A 20,488-nucleotide genomic window follows, 5' to 3' on the forward strand; every position below is an offset into this window, starting at 1 on the left:
TCCAAACATGGAAATGGCAATTTGCTGAGTCTGCAGGTTTGCTGCAGCAAGCATATTTTAATTATTCCCAAATAGAGAATCCATATTACATATACATTAAAATTATGATTGTAACATCCAATCGAGAAATACGTAAAAAATTCAAATAGATTGAATAGTCAAGTGCTCATTAAATAATCGGCAAGGACCTGAAGCATTGTTTGTATATAATTGAGTGCACTTGTGAAGCTCACTAACAATGATTGTCCGGAATTAAATTAGGCTCTATTTCTAGTTTTAAATAATGATCAATTATACATTTTCCCGTTTCCATGAAAAACTAATACTATTTTATTACCAACTATTTTGTTTTATTAAAATCAAATTGTTTACTTACATAATTAATACATAACTCAATTAATTTCATATACACATATTTTTAAAGAGGGCAAACGGAAATTATAAATACGCACGTTTTTAACAAAGAGAACAAAAAAGTTTGTAAAAACCTATATTCAACACTTTTACCACCAGTTTGGAGTTAAACATTTTTTTTTTAGTTTGTTTTTTGTGTGATTAGTTTTGGTAACGCTATAGGCTTAGACCACAGTTCCAATTTTGAACAAAATTTGTATTAAGGTAGGCTGTTCAAAAGGTTCTGTCGTATTTATTTTCATGTCAAAGATTCAATCACTTTCGAACTGAGTAAAGATTTTACCACTCAAACGAATTTGCAAATTTCAACCATTCACACTGTATAATATTAGGTAACAGTTAACGAACTTGAATCGAATGGACACCATGTAAACAGGAGAATAAAAATATCAAACCAACATTTGATTTACTTTGCCAAGCTAAGTATGTATAGTTCCCCAAAAATTTAACGAAATTCTATGAAACAACTTACACTAATTTTCACACAATTCTTCACATAACCAAGACGTCAGGCATAGTAAGTTATCCGAAGACGAATGGTTTTGAACCTACAAACCCTCTTCCCATCTACTCACAGTTTGTGTTTACAGCTATAAAAATGAAATACAGTACTGCCCGAGGCTGTTGCTCTATGTGTCATGACAATTGCTTTTTTATGGTGCAATCTGTGTCGGAACAGCTAATGTAATTTATTGCTTTAAATGTCCATTGTATGAATCAGCAATGGCCTACATAGAAGTTAGGATGTATCAGGTTGACAATTATTTAGATCAATTGAAACAATTGTTGAATTTTATATCAAAATTAACGTAAAAATACCCTGGCCGAAGAAAACCTGCAGACTAAGCAAATTTTCGTTTGCCTCATTTGATTTTTACAAAAATATTTCCCAAAATATGTCAGATTTTATTTCATAAACAATATTAGGTTGAATTAGTACCTAGGTTTATTTTCTGCTAGAGGGAACATACAGATAAATAATCATGAACCTGATTTCACTTCATTTCTTGAAAAAGTAGATATGAGACAGCATATTTTTGAGTTTAGATTTGTGTCAGTTGAAGAAGTTTTTAAAACTATTAATAGCTTACGTACAAGTAAATGTTTGGATATCTATAGATTGAATTCAATTATTCTTAAACACGCTTCTTTTAGTATTTGTGAAGTATTGACCACAATATTTAATAGGATGATAGAAAAGGGTGTATACCCAACAGTACTTAAAAAAATTAAAGTGGTTCCAGTTCCCAAGAAAAATAATGATAGTTACGAAAGCTTCAGACCAATATCAATTGTACCAACCATATCAAAGTTGTTTGAATTACTAATGTATAACCAGGTGTATGAATACTTTGAAAGTAATAAAATGTTTACTGATAGGCAGTTTGGGTTTCGCTCTGGGAAGAGCACAAATGATGCTGTTGTTAGTTTAGTCATAGATGTGGTTAAAAATATAGAGAACAAAAGACTGGTTTGTTTTCGCTCTTTTGACATGTCAAAAGCATTTGACACTGTTAATCACAACATATTAATACACAAATTAAAATTGTATGGTTTTCAAGACAATTCAATTAAACTTATCAATTCGTATTTAAAAAATAGAGAACAATTTGTTAGTTTCAAAAATGAGCTATCTCTAGGGAAAAATATAGACGTTGGTGTTCCTCAGGGTTCATCTTTAGGGCCACTACTGTTTAATATCTACATCAATGATCTGCCATACAATTTGTTAGGTGAAAATATTAATAGTTTTCTTTACGCTGATGACCTAGGCTTGAATGTTTGTTCTGAATCTAGAGATCAAATGAATCACATCCTGAAAAATGCTACAGATCTGATCTATCAGTGGTGTAATGCAAATAGATTATGCCTAAATCTAAATAAATTGCAAGATTTGGAAATTTGTTTCTCAAATAGGCAGCCCCTATTAAATGAGATAAAACCTATAAAATTTCTTGGAATTAATTTAAATTCAAAACTAGATTGGAAGGATCACATTGACATAACCTCAACCAAGCTGTCAAAAGGTGTATACTGTTTAAGAAGATTAAAAGGTTGTGTAACACAAGATGTTATGATAACAGTGTATTATGCACAGATACATAGTTTATTGAGTTATGGAATATTGGTGTGGAGTTTCCAATCATATTCCAAAAAGTTATTTAAATTGCAAAAAAGGGCGATAAGGCTTGTAAGTGGTGTACGCTCTAGAACTCACTGTAAACCTATATTTAAACATTTCAAAATTTTAACTTTACCTGCAATATATATTCTTCAAGTTTTGTTGTATGTAAAAAATCATTTGGAAATGTTTTCAGAAAATTCAAATAAACATAATTATGAAACCAGATTTAAAGACAACTTACAAACAGTGCTTTGTAAATACTCAAAGATTCAAACAAACATTCAATACATGGCAGCTAAATTGTTTAATAATTTATCAGTGGAGTCTCGGGAGTTGTCCTTGAACACTTTCAAATCAAAAATGAATACATATTTAATACAAAAAATGCCCGTATACAGTGGAGAATTTGTTCACATGTCAAAATATTTCTATTTCTATTTTATATGTATATATATAATTTTATTGTACTGTCTTATTATATTGATTGATTTCATGTAAGTATTCATTTGCTGTATTTAATAACAGCATTATGTATTTTGTGACGATTGTTAATGCATTGTGAAATGTCTACAACAATAAATTGATTTGGTTTGATTTGATTTGAAGGAAAACATGTTGTTTCTATAATATTATAAGTACCTATAGAAAAAATAAATACATTTGGAAAATTTTATCACATTAAATTCATTAACAAAACCAAACTACTACAGTTTAAATTTCTCCGTAGAAATAACATAAAAATTTTAAATTTACAATTGTTCTTCTTTTTTTCTCAACGCTTTAATGTACAAACGTATTTATTTTTAAAGTAATACACAATGTTTGTAGTAAAAATTTGGCGTTTTCATAGTTTTAAGAGGAAAAATTTAAAACAACTATTTTTGAAAAATTTTAAATTTTATAACACCTAGTTCCCAAGACCCAATTTTGTTGATGGCTCACAAATTCATTTAAGTGTATCCAGCCCTAACTGTTCATGCCACATTTCATCAAAATCTAACCACCATTGCTCGAGTTATCTTGTTCAAAAACATGCATATATAAAAATATGAACGAATACTGTTGTTTTGTTGGCCTCTGGGACATCAAAATGAAAAAGTAAATCGGTCCCGGGTCTAGGTATGACCATACCACAGACTTTTTGCCAATAAAACAATTTACCAATAGCAATTTGTTTACACTAAAAACCCTGTATGTGAAGATTTTTTGTTTTGATTTTCTTATTTTTATTGTTTTTTCAAGTAACTTTATCTCCTTTTTGACAGTTAGGAATTAATTAATACATCAGTTATTGGCCATGACAAGAAAGTAAACATATCTGAATAAATATTGAAACGATTATAATAAACTTAAAAGTATTAATATTCTATGCAGAATTTAAATCAATTAATCTTTAAAAGACATAAATGCATCATATTCATAATATGAAATCATTACGTAAACACTGGATGATTATTAATAAGAATTTTATAATTAATTTAAATGAGTAATCAATAAATTTGACAAAATAGTTCATAACTTAAAAAAAAACTCCGAAGAAATATCAAATAAAGTGAGGATTACCACAGCAGTTTATTGTACGCTCGGAGACAAGAGGTTGGCAATGAAAGACTGAAGCTTCTAAGGAAACGTAAGCAAGATTTATATTGCATTGTCTACTGTAGTCTAGTGTTACTATTATCTATAGAATTATTTTGAACACTTTCCGATGAGTTCAATCTTTCAAAACCTAAGTTTCCGTAAATCTGTACTGATGAAATGGAATATTAAATTTGATCTTAAATTGTTTACAATTCCTGCATAGCAAATCTTCGTTGGGTAGTGGCAACTAGTTTCAATTCTTAGGTTGAACCATCAAGAGGCCGACAAGGTGTCAAAACATGTTAATTTTAGACCCGGGTCTAGGTCTTATCACAAAAACATTTTAGCAGATAGGGAATGTGCCTGTTTTATACTATTTGCTAAATACATCAATATTAATTTTTTTTGTCGAGAATACTAATTCATTACTCTAAAATTCATTTACCAGGCAAGGTTTATAACTGGCAAATGTCAAGCTCAACTCTGACTGTTCTTGATCGAAATCGTCCTGTAAAAACTGTGGAACTGGAAAACCGCCTTGTAGTAATTACAGCTGCATTGCAGTCGACAAATAGAATCGTGAACAATAATTACATCTGCGCTGCAGACAAAAAATAATTGATGTAAAGTTTTTACATTTTCTTGTATTGAAATTATCTTTTATAGATGTTTTGAGCATTAATTTTAATTTTGCAAGGTTAAATTAGTGTAAAAATATGTTTTTTGTATCTTTGGCACAAATTGAATGTTTTTCCCACATTTGCTCTTTTCTTAAGGTGCTACAGTACTTCAAAAACTTGACAATACCCCTGCTGCAGCAATTCTGCAGACTATTTCCATTTGCCTCATTGGATTTTCACTAAAATATTTAGGCCTACTTAATAATGTCAGATGAATTCCCTATTTAAATAATATTAGATTTAACGAGTGCTTAAATGTTTGCTGATACAATGGAAGTAGTAATGAGTGTTTTTTTGTAAATTGGTAATAGGTATGAGATAAATAAACTCGCCATATTTTATCAAAATTTAACCATAAACAAGCAAACTACAACATAAAAATGACTTAAACATTTTAAATTTAGGGTTTTTTTAAATTTTCTTTGTAACCATTAATTGTACATGAACACATTAATATAAAAAATGATTTGTTCTTTAAAGCTCTACAAAGTGGTTTAGAAAGAAATTTTGAAATGTGTAAGTTTTGACAGTAAAATATGGGAAAACTTCATTGTAAAAATTAGAAGTTTATCCATTGTGGAAATGGTAAGTTTGCCCCTTATGAGATAACCCCTAACCATAGTTTCCATAGTCTCAAAATGCTGGTTGACAAAGTCATTTGAATAAACGTAGGTTTATGTACCAAAAACATCAAAATCGGTTTTTACTCGAGTTATCTTGCTAACGTACATATAGGCCTACATGTATATGCAAACAGACAAATGCCAATGGGTGGTGTTTTTTGGCCTCTGAGGAAAAACCAAAAAAATCCGTCCCGGGTCTAAGACTTATCATGGATCTAGTAATATAGCACATTCCCTAAATGGGAAATTTACTAAAATCAGTGTTAGTAACATGCAGCATTGTGTTGATTTGTTGATTATAATAGTCACTAAAATCACCAATTCAGTGACCTCTGATGGGCAACTGAATGAACAATCAATGACTTCCTGACAACAAAATTGAAATCTCATCAATTTTATTTGTCACTGGTCGGCTGTTGACGTGAACTGTAATGAAATCTTGAGATTGGTTATGAATTTTGATTTTGTTTTCCCCAACTTGCCGTTAGTTTTAGTTTACTCCTTCTATTCACACAATAATATGCTATTGAAAAGCTTTGTTTATTGAAACTAAAGATCCATGTGTGATTTTAATATAAAATAAATCAACTAATATAGACTTTTCAAAAATTCAACTTACTGGATCTTTAAAAAACAAAAACAACCTAGACCTACTGTAAATACTCTATTTGAGCTTGCAAAAACTTTATGTTGAGTCTTATTTACAATAAAATCCCAATGACACCAAACGTCATAGACAACTATGCAACAATGCATGTTATCAGCTGATCAGCAATGAATTATAGAAAACCAGGACACTAACATTTGGTGAACTTGTTTTGTCGTTAAACAGTGTCCCGAATACTTGTAAATTAATTTGCGTAAAAAAAACACCCTGTATAACTATTTTTAAAACAATTCTTTTTCATTCATTATTTAACAAGTTTATTAAGCAATCAGATCACCCAAGGAGCCTAAACGTAACCAACTGAGGTTCAACTGTCACGCAGAAACAGTCGTAACCAATTAACCATATAACCACCAATTAACTAAGTTGATACGGTAACCGCTGGTCAGTGTGACGTTGTAACCAACTGAGGTTCAACTGTTACAAAGAAACAGTCGTAACCAATTAACCGTATAACCACCAACTAACCAAAGTTGATACAGCAACCGCTGGTCTGTGTGATGTAACCAACTCAGGTTCAACTGTCACGTAGAAACAGTCGTAACCAATTAACCGTATAACCACCAACTAACCAAGTTGATACAGCAACCGCTGGTCTGTGTGACGTAACCGACTCAGGTTCAACTGTCACGTAGAAACAGTCGTAACCAATTACCCGTATAACCATCAATTAACCAAGTTGATACAGCTACCGCTGGTCTGTGTGATGTAACCAACTCAGGTTCAACTGTCACGTAGAAACAGTCGTAACCAATTACCCGTATAACCATCAATTAACCAAGTTGATACAGCAACCGCTGGTCTGTGTGATGTAACCAACTCAGGTTCAACTGTCACGTAGAAACAGTCGTAACCAATTACCCGTATAACCATCAATTAACCAAGTTGATACAGCTACCGCTGGTCTGTGTGATGTAACCAACTCAGGTTCAACTGTCACGTAGAAACAGTCGTAACTAATTACCCGTATAACCATCAATTAACCAAGTTGATACAGCAACCGCTGGTCTGTGTGATGTAACCAACTCAGGTTCAACTGTCACGTAGAAACAGTCGTAACCAATTACCCGTATAACCATCAATTAACCAAGTTGATACAGCTACCGCTGGTCTGTGTGATGTAACCAACTCAGGTTCAACTGTCACGTAGAAACAGTCGTAACCAATTACCCGTATAACCATCAATTAACCAAGTTGATACAGCTACCGCTGGTCTGTGTGATGTAACCAACTCAGGTTCAACTGTCACGTAGAAACAGTCGTAACCAATTACCCGTATAACCATCAATTAACCAAGTTGATACAGCAACCGCTGGTCTGTGTGATGTAACCAACTCAGGTTCAACTGTCACGTAGAAACAGTCGTAACCAATTACCCGTATAACCATCAATTAACCAAGTTGATACAGCTACCGCTGGTCTGTGTGATGTAACCAACTCAGATTCAACTGTCACGTAGAAACAGTCGTAACCAATTAACCGTATAACCACCAATTAACCAAGTTGATACAGTAACCGCTGGTCTGTGTGAGGTTCAACTGTCACGTAAAAACAGTTGTAACCAACTGAGGTTCAACTGGCACGTGTAACCAATTAACCATTTAACCACCAAATAACCAAATTGATACAGTAACCGCTGGTCTGTGTGAGGTTCAACTGTCACGTAAAAACAGTTGTAACCAATTAACCGTATAACCACCAACTAACCAAGTTGATACAGTAACCGCTGGTCAGTGTGGCGTATCTGTGTCCGTGTTTCCTTACTGTATCGATTGACTCAAATATTGAGAGTAATGTTTATTATTTACAGAAATAAAAGAAAATACAATATAGCACTTTGGCGGTTGGTTTTTTGAAATTATTATTGTTTTTAGTTGTTGATAACTTGTAAAAGTAGCCTAATTTATAAAGTTATGTTCAGTGAGGGTTTTTTACATTTCGAAATACAATAAAATAATATGGTATATTAATAAAACTATTTATCTCAAAATTAAAACTTATAATTCCTCATTTGTTTACCAATCCAAATAGATAGATACTTGTATTTTAAAGTTAAAGTTTAGGACTTATTGTGAACTGAAGATGATAGCTACAGCAAGAAAGCAACCGTCGGCAACTTTAGCCTTAGCAGTGTAACAATGGTCCACTACAGAATCTAGTATAACAGTGTTTGCAAACAGGGAAGTTATATATCAGCTGACATTCTAACCTGATGATGTGCGGCATGAAACAGCTGTAGTCGTTGTTCAAACTACACAAGATCGTTTTGGCCATAACCGGGTAATTTAAACCTTTACTAAGGAAAGTTACGACTTACCGTGCTGAAGATGGTTAATAGAACGAGAAAATAACCATCGACAAACTTAGCCTTAGCAGTAAAAGCAACAGTTCACTATACAATCTAGCATCAAACAATACTTGCAACAAGGAAATTAGGACTTACCGCGCACTAAAGATGGTAGCCAGGGCGAGAAAGCAACCGTCAGCCACCTTAGCTTTGGCAGTGTAGCAACGGTCTACTACCCAATCAAGCAACGAACCCATGTCTGGGTTGCATTCTAACAGGAGCACCACAGTGTCACATGTTAGCTTGTAAATCTGCAACAAATATATTCAAATAAATTAAATTTGTTATCTTCTATCAATGAAATATATATATATATATTGTATATTTGGGTTACTTTAAAAACATTTTTATAAAGGAACAATCAAAACCATAGACTTGACAAACGCATTACAGTACAGAAAAACAAATCTACTGTTAACTATCTCTAAAATAAAATAGATTTTTTGCTACACCACTGTGAAATGACCAGTTTTCGCTACACCACTGTGAAATGACCGGTTTTCGCTACACTACTGTGAAATGGCCTGTTTTAGTTTTTTGTTTATCACCTGCGAAAATCTATCATTACATTGTTTTGTTTACTATGGCAAAAGAATGTTTACTATGCGAAAATAATGTTTACTATATTTTTTGGATTTTGTCGACAAAAACAAACAAATTTATGTTATTGATTTTATCAACTGTTTTAATTTTCAACAACTAAAGTAAATGTTAACTTTAAATTGAAGGCATATCCTAAAAAATTCTATGAGTTTTGTAATGAAGAAAATATTTATTCTTTGTAATGTAGCGAATACACCTTCAAAACACAAGTGAAAGTGGGTCTATAGGCCCACTCTATAGATATTTTCGACCATTTGAAGTGCTCGATAACTCTCGCACTTCAAACATGGTCTCAAATATGCAATGACTCAGTAGTTGTTATGAAATATAAAATTTGTATTTAGTTGTAATATTATCAAATAAAATATTTCATTAAAACAGTTAAACAAAAATTAGAACCATGCATAGACACTAAACACGTAGGTAAATTAACACTGGGTCATTAAAGTGAAAATTTATTCAATTAACCACAGGTGCTGTTGAACCTTCAATATGACCAAATGCAATTATTCTGTTTAAATATTCAAATTTAGAATGATTCAGACAACTATTGTGATCTGTAATTGAATACAATAAAAGAAAAATAAGTTTTTGACTTAAAAGCAATTGATTTTCATCAATACAATTTAATTTTGCTAAACAAATATAATCAAAAGAGGAAAATGTAATTGTTGATGAAAACTATTTGACAGAGTATTTTGTTTCCTTATAATGGCTAAAGCTTTCTGGTAATTAATTACTGTAACTAATGCTTAAATATCAAAATTAATTGACTGTTTTGTAAGGAAAGAAGAAAGAATTGCAGTACAGCTTATCATTTCTGAATAATCACTCAAAGTGGTTGGTCACTTAAAGTATTTAAATTTCTTTCAGTGAGTTTTTATCTATCTTTATTTCAATAAATTCATGCTCATTTGGTATTAAAATATATTTGTTTTCCCCTTAAAATAAAAAATAAACTACATTGGGTCTAGTTATTTATTTCATACTGTATCTTTAATTACAATATATAAAAGTATTTGTGTTGGCTTATTATTAAGAACCGGTATTATATCAAACCTATAACAAATATTTTTTGATCTCTAATCTTCTAAAAGGCGACTATGTAGGACATACGGAGTAAAGCCGTCGAAAACAATGTTTACAAAGCACTGAGTGATGAAGGGCAATCAAGGATATACTGAACTATAAATTTTCCTGATGTATTGCTTAAATTATTTTCTCGGAACGGACTTGTCTTATATCAACGTTTTTCTGCCACATCTTTTATCATCAGTTAATGTATTTTTTTTTTCTTCTTTGTTTTATCAGTGGTTTTTTTAGTAAACAAAATTAGTAAACTAAAAAATTCAAAATTTAGGAAGTACTTTAACGTTAATGTTAATTTTACATAGTTACTTGTAAGAGTGGAAATTAATCAGACAAACTATCTTAATGTGTTACTACTTATTTTTAAATTGCTTAACATTGTTGTTAAAAACATTGGTATTAAAACTATGAAAATATTTTTAGCAAACTTAAGGTCACAAAAACTATAAATAGCTTTGATTCCAACCAAACAAAATTTTTCATTACAGCCGAGACAATATTCACAATGGTTTTGAGATAACACTTCCGATGCATTAAAAGGATCAAAAGACAATGTAAGAAAGGCAGACGATCTCAGAAAGAGTTGATTAGCTCAGTAAGAAGCTCAGCGCAATCAAGCCGAGTTCATTTTTCAAAGGCTTTCAGAGTAAATTGGTTATGCAACGTTGACAGCGACCAAATTAAAAGCATTATTTGCTTACACCTTAACTGACTTTCTTTGTCCCAGAAGATTTTAATAGGCTCGAAAGGCCAGCTGCCTTATTTTCCTTCCTTAATTGGGTTTTGTCATAACTTTATAAAACACTGAAAGCTTTTATGTCACAGAGTTATGCTCAGTGTTGGGAAGTAGCGCGCTACAAGTAGCGACGCTACAGTAGCGCGCTACTTTTTTTGTAGCGTTAGCTGTAGCGTCGCTACTTTTAAGATTTAGTAGCTTTAGCTGTAGCTAGCTACATTTTTAAAGTAGTTGTAGCGGAATTTTAGCTACTTTTCTCGCTACATTAACATTGTTTGAGATAGTGATTTTTACCATAACCTCAACCTTACGGGAAACAACATCTTTCAAACTGAGATTTTCAAAACAATTAGGCCTACTTTCTTGGCTTCATACAGCTGGTTGCAGCCGTTTCATTCCCTATTACAACGTTGTGTGGACATGGAGGCCATTAAATGAGTGTCATCCTTATTTTTAGCTCGCATTTCCTTAATTTACTACTCTATGATTACTGTCAGATAAAATAAAATCGCTAGATGCAGACGACGTTTAAACGTTACCGGTACCAGTGACAAGACAAGCTATTGAATGCTTGCAAGTGATTGACAGGGAAATTAGTAATCAATTTAGTTTCTTTGTTATATCGATAGTGTTTTAACTAGGATTTTAATGGAAACCAACACTAAACCTTTAAATAATGAGAAAGCTGGTCTATCAACCTTTGCTTCAGCTGTTAATTGTGGTTCATCATCACAAGCCCTTCCTTGGTTAGATTACAAAGATTTTTCAAAGGTTTACTAAATTAACAAAGAGGAAATTACCTGATAATATTTAAGATATGCCTAGACTACATGATAATGGCAACGAAAAAATCTCCATATAACATGAAACTTACATTTAAAAAATAGCATAGTTTGCTCCTGCTAACAGCTCTTGTATTGGACTATTCCTAGGCTATGCTATGGTTTAAGACGAATACCAAGTTCAATTATTAGGAATATATCTGTTTAGTCCTTGCAAGAACAAAGCTACTATAGCCAACTTGTTACATAGCCAAGTAGGCCTACATGTTATTTTTACTTTACAAATTTCAACATGTTTAAATTAAAAGCCGATTTCAGGATAAGTTGCTGAATACTGTTTTCTGTACCAACTAGGTTGAAGCACAATTTGCCCTATGCATAATGACAATAAAGGACGATTTCTTGAGATTGAAAAGTGTTATTCATAGAACAAGTAACTTATCACTATGGTTAAAAGTTATAGCAATGTAGTTTTTAACATTAAAAGTAAAGAAAGGCAATACACTCTAATTTCAATAGGCTAGGCTCTGTAACACAAAAAAATATTTTTAAATAATCGTTTTACTGTTTAAGTGGCCTTAATTGTTGATATATGACATCTATAAATAATTCTATATTAAAGAAATAAAATGAGCTTTTAAAATATAGTTTGGTTGTATGTCCTTTGAACTTAATGAAATTTACGTATAAGATGTTTAAAAATAATGCAATATTTAAAAATAAGTACTAAATATGATGGGACACCCAACTATTTGATGCTGTTGTTGTAATTTTAGGTTTATAATGCCAACAAATTAAATAAAATCTAGGAATAATTTGTTTTCCAAGTAATGTTAGATACAATACTGACATTTCTTGTTTAAATGTTTGTTCAATAAAAATGTTGTTGCAATTAATTTTACATTTACCTAATGTGCGTGGAATAAAAAGTAACGTCTTTGGGAAAGTAGCTAAAATTGTAGCTGTCGCTACATTTCATTGTAGCTGTAGTTGTAGCTAGCTACTTTTTCGGAACTGTAGCTGTAGCTGTAGCGAAGCTACTTTTTTGGAAATGTAGCAGTAGTTGTAGCAAGCTACATTTTAAAAGTAGCTTCCCCAACACTGGTTATGCTGATAATGAATTTAATCCTCGTCCAATTTTGTTGTCATTCCTTTGAACACCGGGATTTTTTTAGATCTTAAATTCACAGCAAAATTATAAAACGACCCTATTCAACAATATTGCCAATATTTAATATAAAAGATTTGTTGAGCCAATAAAATTTACTTGTTTATCTAAATACTATACAATTGTTTGTAATAATGGTTGTAACTTTAGAAGACAAGAGGGAACTAATAATTGCAATTGATGATTTGAAGACCAAGAATTAAAACTTAAAGCACTAAAAGACAAAAACAAATATCTACAAATCAAAATAAATGAACAAAGGACAGTAAGAATGACTTCAGATGAAAAAGTACTGTGAGAAATGTTGATAAAAGAGAAGAAAAAGAATTCTTCCCATAAAAAGACCTGAGTGGGAAAATGATGGTCATAAACTGAAAATAAAATAAATTCATAGTTTTCATTTTGTAATTTTTAGCGTAGTTCTGTCTTAAACCTTATTAAAAATCCATTTTTTGCATTTTGTGAACATACATTTAAATTATTCTACAATTAAAACTGAATCCAAGAAACCTGTTTTTTACCAACCAAAAATCACTGTCCAACATTTTACAATTTGCAAACTAAATTGTTTTCTACTTCCTTATTTCATATTACCTTTTTTTAATTAAGTACAAATATTGATAGACACCGAGTAGGGACAAACAATAATCAATGGCGACTACGGTTACGTGTCAAATCCTACCTAATCACAGTGTTGCCAACATGATGGCAATATCTCTGGTAGGATTACACAGCAATTGCAGCTGATATCACAAAGCCAGTCTGACAATATCACAATATCAGTTATATCGATTGAGGCACAACATATTAAGTAGGCCTGATGGCCTTTTTTACTGTGAGGGTGTTTAGAGTTATTCCAATACACTTAACTCTTAAGCTTTAATTCAAATACTGCAATTAAAACACTTTACTTTGAGATTATCAATGCAACGATTTAGCTAATTTTATACTGCATACGAAAATATGAGTTTCTGTTATTCACTGTTAACTCAAATTTAAACATTATTTTGGTCCTGTATTCTTCATTTTTAAAACAGCTGATTGCACGGATTTATTTTTTGTAGCTTCAGATAGGTTTTTAAATTATGATCTTTTATTTCATCTTGTAGCATCATTATAGCAACATTCTCCTTAAAACACACACACATTCCAACAACAACAACAACAACAACATTCCTCGACACAACATTCTCTCTTGCAACATATCCTTCTTGCTTAAAGCATTCTTGTAGCATTATTAAAGAACTTGTATAATCATGGGACCAGTCTGGGGACTAGAACTCATTTAATAAACAGAGTTTTTTTTTTAAGGAATAGAATTCAGCTGGCTTATTTGCATCTCATACTTTAGCACGGAAGGGACAGAATCCATTCCCTGCATATCCAAACAAAATGCCCAGTGTAGAAGAAGGGGAGATGGTGCTGCATATGTTTGTTTTCCTCAGACTCTGTCATACCCGCTCAGACGGTCGAGTCTGAAGAAATTTCACTTCCAATGCGATTATTTTTTTTAGCCTTAGATATCAGCAATGACCACTGAATGCCCATGTGACTAATGTCGCAACAATACTTCACTGTCTTGGATCACCACTCAGATCAGTTGTCCACGGTGATGGACAAAGTCACAATAGAAACCCCTTACATTGACCACATGTAAAGATCCACTAAACTTACCTTATCATCAGTAGAAGCAAGCAGAGAGTCCAACCACGGGTACAAACACCCATCCTCTGCCAGAGCCGAAGGTTCAAAGCACGGACCGCAGCACAGCACGGCACTCATGGCTTGCAGAGCACAGAACTGCGGTTCCTCATCATCAGGTACCTCAGGCAGGGGTGGTGCCGGTGGGGCTGGCGGAGCCCCCGTCCCTGTCAGTGCGGAGGCCAACGACCGGCCAAAGCTGCCGCTCCATCCGGCGAAGAGGATAAACAAGTTGCGACGCAAGTCTCGCTTCAGTAATGTCGGGTATGTCTCCACTGAAACATGAAGAAATGTTTGGACAATGTGCCTCTTGAATCTTGAACAAATTCCAACAAAGATGTTTGTACAGTAGAACTCCGATTATCCGAATCAATAGGGACCAGACCCCATTCGGATAATTAGAGTTTTACCGGAATTCCGGGAATTTTAAAGATAAATCCTAATTTTCAGTACTAAGTTAACTTTTAATTAATAATAAATGAAATCAGAACATTTTTAGAGTTTACAATGCTCTTAGTACTAGTGTTCTATACATGTTATCAAGTTAATACTTTAGCCAGTGTGTAATTTTGGTGTTCCATCAAAGTCCAAAATTACACACTGACTGAATGTGTTTGATTACAGTTCTTTGACATTTTGCAAAACTTATTACTGTAGCTTTACGTTTTTTAAATTGTTGAAGTAAGCGATTCGGATAATCGGAGATTCGGTTAATTGGAGTTCGGATAATTGGAGTTCTACTGTAGTACCATACGGCAGTATTTCTAGATATTCTTTGCAGAGTTTTGTATTCTAAGAGCTAACTAGCAAAACATCATAATGTTGTAATGTGTTTTGTTTTAATGTGGATTTATTACGTTCAGTGAGTTTAGGATGATTAAAAAAGGTTCCAAATTGGTTTCAGACACACAATATAAAATTGAACTGCAATTCCTCATATTTGCACGTTACCTAGAATATAACTGCTTTGTAGGTTCACTAAGAACTATGTAAATGATGCAACTGGAACCCCTTGGGATTACTATTATCTTTCATTGGAGTAGTATTAAAACTGAATTAAAAACACATTTCAAATTATTACTCACATTGAAAGCTCTTGAGCATTTTCCGTATGAAATTGCAGAAGTGAAGCTTGATGTCTTTGAGAGCTTCTTTGTCAGGTTCTGCCTCCAGACAGAGTCTCGCTCCGTCTACATACTCCACGATGGTCGGGTGGAGTGATTGCGAGTCTCGCTCCAACACACAAGAGCTGCCAACATTACAATTAGTTTTTGCCTGCAGAATTGATGCAATATCTAGGATTAAATAAATTACATATCAACTGTTTTAACACAGATGAGAAGAGTTAGTTTGGAAATCTCAATACTCTTGTTTTCTAACCTGATATCGATAACAATATCATTACAACTTTATCAGTTCTCAAATATTCTCTATGATTACTGTGGAATGTAAGGACCCACCTACCTTTACTTTTACTGTAACATTTAACACAACTTTGTTGATAGAAAAAAGGAATTCATTATCTATAAGTATAAAAGAGGATGTTTGTATATATATATATATTTGTTTGGCAGTGATAAACTCAGACACCACTGAACCGATTGCCACGAAACTTGGTACATACGTGTAGAATGTCATGGAATAGGTTTATACACCATCAATTTCGTGATCCGTCCAATCGGTCCGCCCCAGTGGCTCTGGAGTTTCCCATGTTAACCTTATGAGAAATGGAATTAATGAATCTTAACAGCTGTTTCAATTAAACAAGTTGGGTGCAGCACTATTATTTCTTTTACATTTATGACAACAGCTAATTTGCAACCAAAAGGTGAGTGAGCGTAGCGAACTAACTTCAACCTGGAGGCGAGTTAGCGTAGCGAACGAGCTAACCTGAAGGCAAGTGAGCGTAGCGAACGAGCTCCAACCTAAAGGTGAGTGAGCGTAGCGAACGAACTTCAACCAGGACGTGATTATTGAGCCATGCGACCGAGATCATCTTGAAAATTAAGAAGTTAAACGGGGCAAAGCCCGCGGGTTACAGCTAGTTTATTAATAAAATAAGACATCTGTTGTCTGTGAAAATAAAGTGACAAGAGTGATATTTTTAATAAATGGTTTTATTGAGTTTACCAATGTATACTTTACTCCTGGACACACATTTCAATTGTGATTGTGTAAAGGTTGTTAAAAAAAGCAGCATTTTGTAACAATATGCTAAATATTTTTAAATCTCACTACTCAACTTTATTATTACTTCCATTCCGACTAATAAAAAAAATGCAACAATAAACTACTTTTTGTTAACTTCTACCTTATTTTTACCTAGCTTGAGTATAAAAAAATATGTGAATTTGGTACTTACCCGATTCCAACCCACAAAGATTTCATTTGAGCCCATTAACCTTACCTACAGACCTTTTTTGCCAATGGTGGTTTGTCACTTTTGCTGAGTTAGGTTAGGTTAGGTTAGGCACCACACTTCCTACAACAAGGACTGACCACTTACCACAAATACCACCCAGACCTACCTAATTCCAAACGTGCCGTAGCCGGCAATGAGCTCAAACACTTTAACCAGCTGTAGTCTGAGAGCGTCTCTTCGTCGTCTGCGCCTCATATTCTCCTGCTTCCTGTCCACTGCCTCTCTTATATACACCACCAGCTCTTCCATCAGATCTCTGCACAAAATGAAGGATACAGAATGGTATAAAAATAGGATATTCAAAAGTTAGATAAAAAATAGTGTTTATGTATTTCTTTTGGTTGATACTTCAGTTCGGAGTTCAGATTCTAAAGCCAGTATTCAAAATTCAAAATGGGAGACTGGGAACAGTGCTCAAGGTTACTAGCCTATCTGCTTTTGATGTGCTTTTTCATCATGATTATTTTTCATTTGTGTGATTTTGAATGTTACTTCTCAAGTAAAATATTTCATTTTTGCTAAGCAGGTCTTTTTGCTGACCATTGTCTACCATGATAGATTGCTTGTTTTACGGATATAAATTCGTAGAATTAGGCAAATTTATTAGTACTCATATGAGACTTTGATAATTATTCAAAAAAGTGTTTTGTGTTCCACATGGTTTTAATGAACACTCGAGAGCAACTAGGAATTTTAGTCTGCAACTTTGCTACAACAGGAATGCCTATTATTTAATTACTGTCTACTGCCTACTTCAGGGATTTTGTTTAGAGTTACACAAATGGTTTTTGAGAAAGCATTCTAAACTCCTAATATGTTTTCTGTATGTCATGGACCCATAAGAGAGAAATATGAAAGATAATGTCCATTGTCCATGTATATTAACCCCAAATCAAATCAAATTATCTTTATTCACTTTATACATTTTATATACATGAATAGTGTCAAAGCATACAACATTAGTTATAAAACTTAATCTAAATGGCTTAACCATAAATTTGACAATTATTTTAGAATGGACAGCTAATTCATTTTTGATTTATAAACCCCATATCTCCCGCACGAAAGTCTGAGAAGCTAACCACGAGACTAACACCCAAAAATTTTTTTTAATGCTTCCTTACCTGTTACCTCCAACTTTGTTCTTTTTCATCAACAAATCGCTGACTGGTTTTGTTGTAAGCACTACATTGTTAAAGTTAGCAACATGTCAAAAATATCAAATAAAAACTGCTAATGTGTTGCGAGCCTTGACAACAGTACAAGTTAGCATTAGTTTATGAAATATACTACAGTTGAAGTTAAAGAAGCATTTTTCCTCATAAACAGGGTCTAAAGGCTGTAAAACGAATTGTTAATACTTATTACTGTATTTAGCTTGTTTGTTCACTATCTTTGCCTCAGACTTTGTTTGAAGTATGGATACACCGTCAATAAACCCCCCCTTCCCACACAGTCTGAGTCTGAGCAGCTAACCACTAGACCACCAACGCGCAAAATCTTACTTGAGTGCGTCAGAGTTGACTTTGCCGAGGGCGTGCACGGCAGCGTCTCTGACATCAGCCACCTCACACCTCAGCAGTGGTACCACCAGCTTGTACAAACCACTGGGCGAAGGGTTGGCAGCCCTGCTGTCTGTGCGTTCTGTCAGACTGTCTGGAGAAGAACTGTAACAGGAACAGTGGGTTACCAAAGTGAAAACTACTGGAAACTACCAAGGTATCAAGAGTAGAAGGAACGGGACAGGATACAAGAGGAGGAATTGGGGGTGAAGGATCGTGGGAAAATAGGAGGGGAAAATTAAGAGAAGGAGATGATAAAGGTAAAGAGGAGTATGAAGAGGGGGAGAGGGAAGGAGAAGGAGGAGGGTAAAGAAGAATATGAAGAGGTGAAGAGGGGATGAGGAGGAGGTTAAGAGGAGTATGAAGAGGATGAGAGCGGAGGCTGAGTAGAAGAAGGAGGGCAAAGGGGAGGAAAGGAGGAGGATTAGGAAAAGAGGCATTATAAACTGTTTACTGTTTCAAATATATGAGTGACTATAAATTAATTTTGTTTAAGCACATAAATCCAGTAGTTCAAGAAAATTACTCACTTTTTAAAGTGTATATTAATGAATAATAAAATCTTCAAAGTCACCTGTGATTAATTTTAAACTCTTAAAAGTGTACATTAAGACGTATTTTGATTGGTGTATTTTCTTTTATTATTTTGTATGCTCCACTCCCTATTGTTGAATATTCCTCCACGAATATCTTAGGTACTCATGCAAACAAACCTGTACACACACGACACACCCAAGAAGATCACTCCCCTTTTTTTAATTTTAGCTGTCATTCCTCTTTAACCTAGTCTCTGAAAAATTCCTCTATTAGAACAAAATATCAGTCCTATATTTTGTGTTCTTATTGTATCTCTTAGCCCCCTACTCTAATTTTTTATTTTTTTTATTTTGTATGTACCGGTACAACAAATGTGTCTCTCGTCATTATTATGTCCTGGACAAAATCCATCAATCAACTGTTCTTTACTAGCCTATCTAGTGGCATGAAATTTTAAAACTAACTGATATTTTGATACAGACCTGTACAAAACTCAAATGGCCTGATATCTTACCTGCTTCGCTTGTGTCGTTTAGGTGGAGGGGTGGGGACACAGTTAATGGAAAGTGTATCAGAAAACGATTCGTCGTCCGAGAGACTTGATGATATACGACCTGAGGGCAAACTATCCGAGGAAACTTGGTTAGTACACTAAACAACTGACTGATGGATAGGAGAATTCAGAAAAGCTGACAATATGAACTTCCAGACCCACCACAACAAAACCTGAGTAAGCAATTAAAACACACAGCAAATTTGTATCCTGAGAAATGGTTGCGTGAATGTTCAAAGGATTTGCTCCTTTGAGGATAAATTTTGTAGCTATTTAAAATTTTCCTAAATAAAACACTTCAGAAATTCTGTGATACAAAAACCAATATTTTAACATAAGAGAAAAATTAAATTTGTAAATCGATGTCTTGGATGAAGTAAATACCAAATGAAGGTCCCAAATAAATTAAAACTGAAGATCAATGATGAAAAACTGGCATAAATAACCTATACCTACCAAATATATGATAAATGAAGAAATAACATCAGTGAAATTCCAAACAAAAGCTGCACAAAACGTGAAAGACAAATCCATAAACTAAATCAAATCTTTAAAACCTGAAATGGAGATTTGAGATTTCATAGATGAAGCTTATGGGATAAGCAAAGCAGTGAAGTTAACAAGCAAAACACACACTTAACAAACAAAACTGAAGCAACCAGGCCCAACTTAAAACAAAAGACATAAAGTATTGCACAAAAATTAATAAAATGTTGGATCTTGTTCATCATAGATCACTCAAATATCTCCAGTAGTACAGAAGTAGCTTAAGCCTGAGTTAGAGTTACAACTAACTATTTTTTTTACAATATATCATTGAGTAGCGAGTCCAAAGTTTTCCATTTTATACATACACCTTGTGTAATATATTGGAATCAGCTGATAATTTGGTTTTATG

General features: G+C 33.3%; 1 protein-coding gene across 1 annotated transcript in view; it reads right to left on the reverse strand.

Moving 5' to 3' along the window:
• Positions 1-20,488, reverse strand: part of LOC128995214 (protein furry) — a 335,121-nt gene that overhangs the window by 291,820 nt on the left and 22,813 nt on the right. Inside the window, exons 17-21 of the mRNA XM_054420153.1 lie at positions 18,444-18,605; positions 17,045-17,194; positions 15,602-15,765; positions 14,490-14,791; positions 8,534-8,688 (exon numbers count right to left, since the gene is read on the reverse strand). Coding sequence (XP_054276128.1) covers positions 8,534-8,688; positions 14,490-14,791; positions 15,602-15,765; positions 17,045-17,194; positions 18,444-18,605 — 933 coding nt within the window. The remainder of the gene's footprint in view (positions 1-8,533; positions 8,689-14,489; positions 14,792-15,601; positions 15,766-17,044; positions 17,195-18,443; positions 18,606-20,488) is intronic.

This window comes from Macrosteles quadrilineatus, unplaced genomic scaffold (genome assembly GCF_028750875.1).
Source record: "Macrosteles quadrilineatus isolate MER2022 unplaced genomic scaffold, UCM_ALF_1.0 Scaffold_5__1_contigs__length_97177068, whole genome shotgun sequence".
In the NCBI taxonomy this organism is placed as follows: domain Eukaryota; kingdom Metazoa; phylum Arthropoda; class Insecta; order Hemiptera; family Cicadellidae; genus Macrosteles; species Macrosteles quadrilineatus.